At 41.6% G+C, this 6,226-nt stretch overlaps 1 protein-coding gene across 1 annotated transcript; it reads right to left on the reverse strand.

Moving 5' to 3' along the window:
- Window positions 1–553: 553 nt before the first annotated feature.
- LOC102006777 (olfactory receptor 2G6) lies at window positions 554–3,330 on the reverse strand. The gene is made up of 2 exons (XM_005382357.2): window positions 2,416–3,330; window positions 554–574 (listed from the first exon to the last, which is right to left on the reverse strand). Exons 1-2 carry the CDS (start codon window positions 3,328–3,330, stop codon window positions 554–556), a joined length of 936 nt encoding a protein of 311 aa, XP_005382414.2.
- Between the last annotated feature and the right edge of the window lie 2,896 nt (window positions 3,331–6,226).

Genomic DNA, 6,226 nt, shown 5'->3' on the forward strand with positions numbered 1-6,226 from the left:
TAAAATTTTTTTCCAATCAGATTTTCTTGGTACAATGTAGCTATAGATAGTGACCACATTCATCATAGAGAATTTCTACCTGTACATGATATGACTTGTTTTTTCCCCATTTGCTTCCTCTCCCTTCAACCTCTTCCCCTCCCCACTTACAAACTCTGTTTCCATTTTTCCTTCTTTTCTCATTTTTTAGCTTTTCCCTTTTTTCCTTTCCTCCTTCCCTCCCTCTTGTTCCCCTCCCCATTTGAACATTTTCTTCTTATTTCCCAAAATTTACTATACATTTTGGTCCTTATTTACACTTTCAGTTTTTCACACCAGAGAAACAATGTGGTGTTTACACATTTGTGTCCTATTTATTTCACTTAAGAGTATGGTCTCAGGGTGCATCCATTTATCTTGGTGTATCTTTCCACGAATATACAGTACATGTGCATTTGGTTGGAAATATTTAGAAGACCAAGTACTAGCTTTTACATAAAATAAACATCTGATTATCATCCAAGCTGGGACATTTGAAAGTGAAATGAGAATATAAAGATGGTTGGAAGATCAATCAACTAGAATATATACTTCTCTCTGTGAAAGGGTTCTCTTCATCTTTAGTATACACAGACAAATTACCTTCTTGCATAAGTTTCACTCCCACTGCAATATGGAGCGTTCAAGGTGCTGCGCTGTTGCTACCAGCCCTTTCCATTGTCCTTTCTGGCAGGTCTGCACTGTCCGCTGCTGGTGGCTTTCATCTTCTTTGTAACAGCTGAGAGTCGTGCTCTGTGCACACCGTCTTTGGAACCTTTGTCATTTCTCCCTTTTCTTAGCCCTGCTTTTCTCTGGTCTCACAGTGACTTTGACTTTGACTCACAGCCCAGTGACTTTGGCCTTGGACATAGAGCTTACCTGGGCCAGATAATTGTGGTTGATGTAACGTTTTTCATTACTGAGCAGGAGCCTCAAATGTATATGAATGGCTCATCTTCTTGCCTCTACCTAATAGAATAGCATGCTCTGGGTACCTGTCAAATTTAAGCAGGCAATGCAGAGTTAAATACAACCTACTCCTTAAGTGGCACTATCAAAGCCATCCTGAAAGTTCATAAATAAGAAATAAATACATATTGTTAAAAGATAGCTAAGTTTGGAAATTATTTGTTATGAGCTAAATTGTACCTATTAATTGCATAATCTATGGTTACTGATAAAACATTGTACACAAATCTACCTTATCACAAATGTTTTTGTTCTTCCATCAAGAGCATAGATTTTATTTTTGTTTATGCTATGATGTGTATAGTTTGTAATGTTTCTCTGCTGATTTACTCAGTGCAGTGACAGATTATACTGTGAATTTTACGACATATATTTATTCTCACCTGGGGAAAATTGTTTTCTACTATTTTTTTTCCTACTCCTCCTCCTTATTGACACATTCTGGAAGTATCACCTTAATTTATGAAGGTATGAAATCACTGTCAGACCTGAAGGACAGAAGCATTTACTTTATGGTAGATTTTATGAATTGTCTATAGACATTGTACACTGCTCTTTTACTCAGTTTTTAACAACTTCCACAAAAAAGGGAATTATTCTTAAAAATACATGAATTGCATTGTCGAGAGTCTGTGTATCCAACTCCTATGACAAAATACTACACTCATAACTTGCATTCCAAAATTTTATGAAACTAATGCATCACAACTCCTAATTAGACTGTGTGTGAAATGTCGCACAAGTTCCTTCTTGAACAATGGGACACATTATTCTCTAGTTCACAGTGATACAGTGCTGGGGAAATTGTCAGGTCACTTCACGGTGTATTCATACACACATATAAAACACACACACATGGTGCTTTATCTAGAAAAACATGAATGTATAATGCATGTGAAAAAGTAAAAATATCAGTATGTATCACGTGCTATGGGAAGTACATCGTGAAACAATTTTGTACAGTGTGAAAAAGATGGTGTTTCCAGAAGGCCAGAGAATGCAGGTAACATTTAACTGAGACTTTAGGAATAAACAGAATTCATAAGATGTACCAAACCACGAGGTTTGAGAAACAGCAAAGGGTTTTCTGTAGATAGAGCATAGAATCCTGATTTGTGAGGAGATTGAGAAGGACGAAACATCATTATGCCTTTGGTAGTTTAGCTTTGTATAGTTCCAGTTATTTTATTGTTTTTTAAAGAGTAGGAAAATTTGCTGGAAAATAGGAATGAGGCATGGGGAATAGGAATAACTCCTGAGAGATGGGAGGGGTCCCGAATGGGTTGCCCAATTCCAGTTATTTTAGTAATTCTTGCGGCATTGTACAAGAGAAACAATCTCAAAACAAAGAACTCTTGGGCTGGTAACGGCCGTGTACCGTGAGGACTACTACAGCTCGGGATCTTTCTTCCTCAAAGCATTTCCCACAAGCATTGCCTTCAGAGCCCCTTTGACGTCTTTGTTTCTCAGAGTGTAGATAATGGGGTTTAAAAGCGGAGTGACTATGGTGTAAAACAGAGATACAAACTTCCCCTGGTTTTTAGAACTGCTTTTGGCTGGTTGAAGATACATGAAAATGATAGTCCCGTAGAAAATAATGACAACCAGGAGGTGAGAGGAGCATGTCCCAAAAGCTTTTCTGCGCCCTGCAGCTGATCTGATCCTCAGCACGGCCTGGGTTATAAAGCCGTAGGAAACTAAGATGAGCGACACAGGTACAATTAGGAAGACCACGCTGGCCACGAAGAGTTGTGCCTCATTGAACGTGGTGTCCCCGCAGGCCAGCTTGATGAGCACTGGTACCTCACAGAAAATGTGGTCCAGCTTGCGGTGACCACAGAGGGGCAGTTGCAGCGTGAGGGAGCACTGGATGAGGGAGGTGAGCAGGCCACTGAGCCACGCCGTGCTGGCCAGGGACACACACAGCCGCGGGTGCATGATGGCCGTGTAGCGCAGCGGCCGGCAGACAGCGGCATAGCGGTCATACGCCATGACTGCCAGGAGGATACACTCAGCTGAGCCCAAGCCCATGGCCACGTACAGCTGGGCCACACAGCCGCCATAGCTCATGGTTTTGTCCTGCTTGCTCATGGTGACCAGCAGCTGTGGGGCGACGCTGGTGGTGAAGCAGATGTCCACGCAGGAGAGGTTGCTGAGGAAGAAGTACATCGGAGTGTGGAGCTTGGGGTCCAGGCAAGACACCAGTATGATGGCTGTGTTCCCCAGAAGGTTCAGGAGGTAGAAGTGCAAAATGATAACAAAGAGGACCCTTTCAAGCCGGGGCTGATCGGAAAATCCCAGGAGGAGAAAGCCTTTCTCTGAGCTGCTGTTCCTTTCCTCCATTTTCCTGGAGCTTTGGCTTCAAAACAGCTCAATGTTCTGGGGAAAGAAGGTAGTGAGGTCCACATTAGTACCTCCAGTATTTTCCTGTCTGATTATTTTCCCTCCTGGCCATGTTATAAAGACCAGCACCTTGCTTGATGTGTACCCATTGGCAGGAACCGATATCTTTTTCCAGTTCCCTAATATAAGATCTCATACAAGCAACAGAATAATAGTTTAAATACTCTAAAATTTATTTTGTTTGCATTCACTCATTCATTTTGTCTATTTTTATACTTTGCCATTTTTACATTGATATATTTGCATGTTAAAATGATCTATTTGCAGAAAAGCAAATAACCCAGTGATTTTTTATGTAAATGTTTTATTCTATAGCTATGTAAGTCTTGGCCAATACTCAAAAACTTCTGTCAAAATGATAATGTTAAATACTGTATCAAAACATAATGCAGAACATGCAAAATGAAGGGTGTAGATATATTACTACATATCTATCTCCGTAAAGTTATATGAGATACCAAATAAAAATTAACAAGAACTGTAAGAAAAACAGAAAAGTAAGAAAAAGCAAACATAGTTAGCCATAGTTAGCTATTTGGCTTCAGGAGTACAACATGCAGTCCATGTAATTATCCACAGAGAAAATGTCAGTTCCCATATGAAGATGTGAAAGGTAAAGCTCAGAGTGAAGCCTGCCTTGCCCACTAACTCATGCAAGAAGTTGCGAAGCCAATTGTTTCAGTTGTGTGTGTCTTCAGTAGTTGAGAAGATCAAATGTGAGATCAAATGATTTCATATTTGATTTAGCATTAAAATATGAATGAGTAATTCTAGCCTTTAATGTTCTTGGCAACAGATAGATACATGGATAGATGATAAACAAATAGATCACCATGGGATGCTGTCTTATTTCTCCCAGTACCTTTAGATTTCTCTCAAGTCAGGAACTGTAGGAATTAAGACTTTTTTCTTAAAGCATTGTAGAAACAAAATTGCACAAGCCCCCTTTTGATCAAGAAATCATGTCTTTATTTAAGCTAGGATCATTCAAGAAGAAAATGCAATAAAGTGAGTCTTAAAATGACTTTGTTTGTAACCTGTGTTGTTCCTTACTAGTGCTGCTAATGGAGAGAGCTGAGGATAGGAACAGTTACAGTGGAAGCAGAATTACAGATGCGAGAGCTAAGTAATCATCAGCTGCCAAAGTAGTACAATTAAGACAAATCTTTAAAGGTTTTGTACATATACGCATGTGCGGTTATGTGTGCATACGTGCGTGTGCACCTCCTTTTCCCCTCCTCACCTGCTGTGTCCTGCCTGGCATCAGTCCTTCTGGAACTCTCTCTGCGACAGTCTTCTCACTAACAACTCCTTGCACACTTACACTATTCACAGAATTAGTCACAGAAGTAGACAGAGTAAATCTTTTCAAACCTAAATAAGGACATTTTAGATGCTGGTGTCCATCTATAGCTAGACTCCTGATCTCACTCTAATCTTCCTCTTAAAATGGATCGGAATCATTCAGGACAATGAACAATGAGAGAAAGACTGTGACCATCACAGTAACATCTGCACACACGGAAAACTCACCAGCCATAGAGTCCCTGTGAGGCAGAGAGTGGAAGGGAGACGTGTCAGAATTGCTGCAGAAAACAGTGCTGGGGAGAAAGGGATTCAAGGTCACCGACAGGGCTCAACACCACCAGGCATCAGGGAGCACCATCTTCGGAACAGTGGTTGCGGAGTGTAACCTGGGTAGGAGGGAGAAGGAAGCAGAGGGGAGCGGGGAGGATGGAGTGGAGCAGGGCTGGGAGCCGCTGCTGGAGCTCGCAGGGCAGCGGTGGGCACAGAGGAGGCTCAGGGCCAGGCCTGGCCGGGGTTGGGGGTGGGGCGGACTTAAGGGGCGAGGGTGCAGAAAGGCAGGGTCCAAAGCAGAGAGCCTGAGGAGCTATACTCTCAATGCTGGCGTCCCCATGGGAGCCACCTGCTAAGAACCAGAAGAGCAAATTAATATAGAACTAATGAATGGAAGTAGAATTTTCTTCCAACAGCACCCCAGGAAAGAGGAAGTGAAAAATAAGGAGCCCACTTCTTAGGGGAATAAATAAACAAACACAAAAATTGTTGCCATAAGGCAGAGCTAAATCATGATACAGCGTTTAAACTTGATTTACAAACAAATGACCCCTAGAAAGTGACCTTCACATTGAGAAAACATCCGGAGGTAAAAGTGTGAGGAAGCAGAGAAACGATGAACTGGAAGAAGAGGCAAAGGCGAGAGAGCGCAAGGGGACGGGATGGGGAGTGGGTCTGCATCAGGGGACAATGTGAGGAGAACGAAGGAAGGTGAGCTGCATCGTTACTGTGCAGTTGTTTGTGGCAGTAAAATAATTTTAAAGTTGATAAACCAAGTGCAGGAATGACAAGCGTATGGAAAGGAATAGTAATACACAAAGACAGAAACACTGAGTAAGGTTGAATGATGAAGAGAGAGGAACATTTCAGAAACCTTTATTCTTATTAGGCGAGGGAACCAATATACACGGTGTGAATAAAAGCTGACTACAGTATTTTTATTCCGTTTCATAGTTGCATTTTCTGTTGTTTTTCAGATGAATATATTTTCAATTTTGATTTAAACAAAATCCTCAAAAGTAAAATTCTGACTTATTCCCGTTTTGTTTTTCGTATGACATCAAATCATATTATTTGCTCAGGGAAAGATCCTGGCACGCAAACTTAAGAACAGTATTTCCACCTCTGGACATCCCCTACCTGCTGCTTGCTCCCCACTTTTCAAAGTTGCTGCCTCCTCGTGGAGGAGGAGTGGAGCGGAGTTCTAAGCCGCACCTTGCTCTGTATTCACAAGAAAGTCTGCGGGTTTCTGGAGGAC

Source organism: Chinchilla lanigera, unplaced genomic scaffold, assembly GCF_000276665.1.
Source record: "Chinchilla lanigera isolate Chin_1 unplaced genomic scaffold, ChiLan1.0 scaffold00017, whole genome shotgun sequence".
Classification (NCBI taxonomy): Eukaryota; Metazoa; Chordata; class Mammalia; order Rodentia; family Chinchillidae; genus Chinchilla; species Chinchilla lanigera.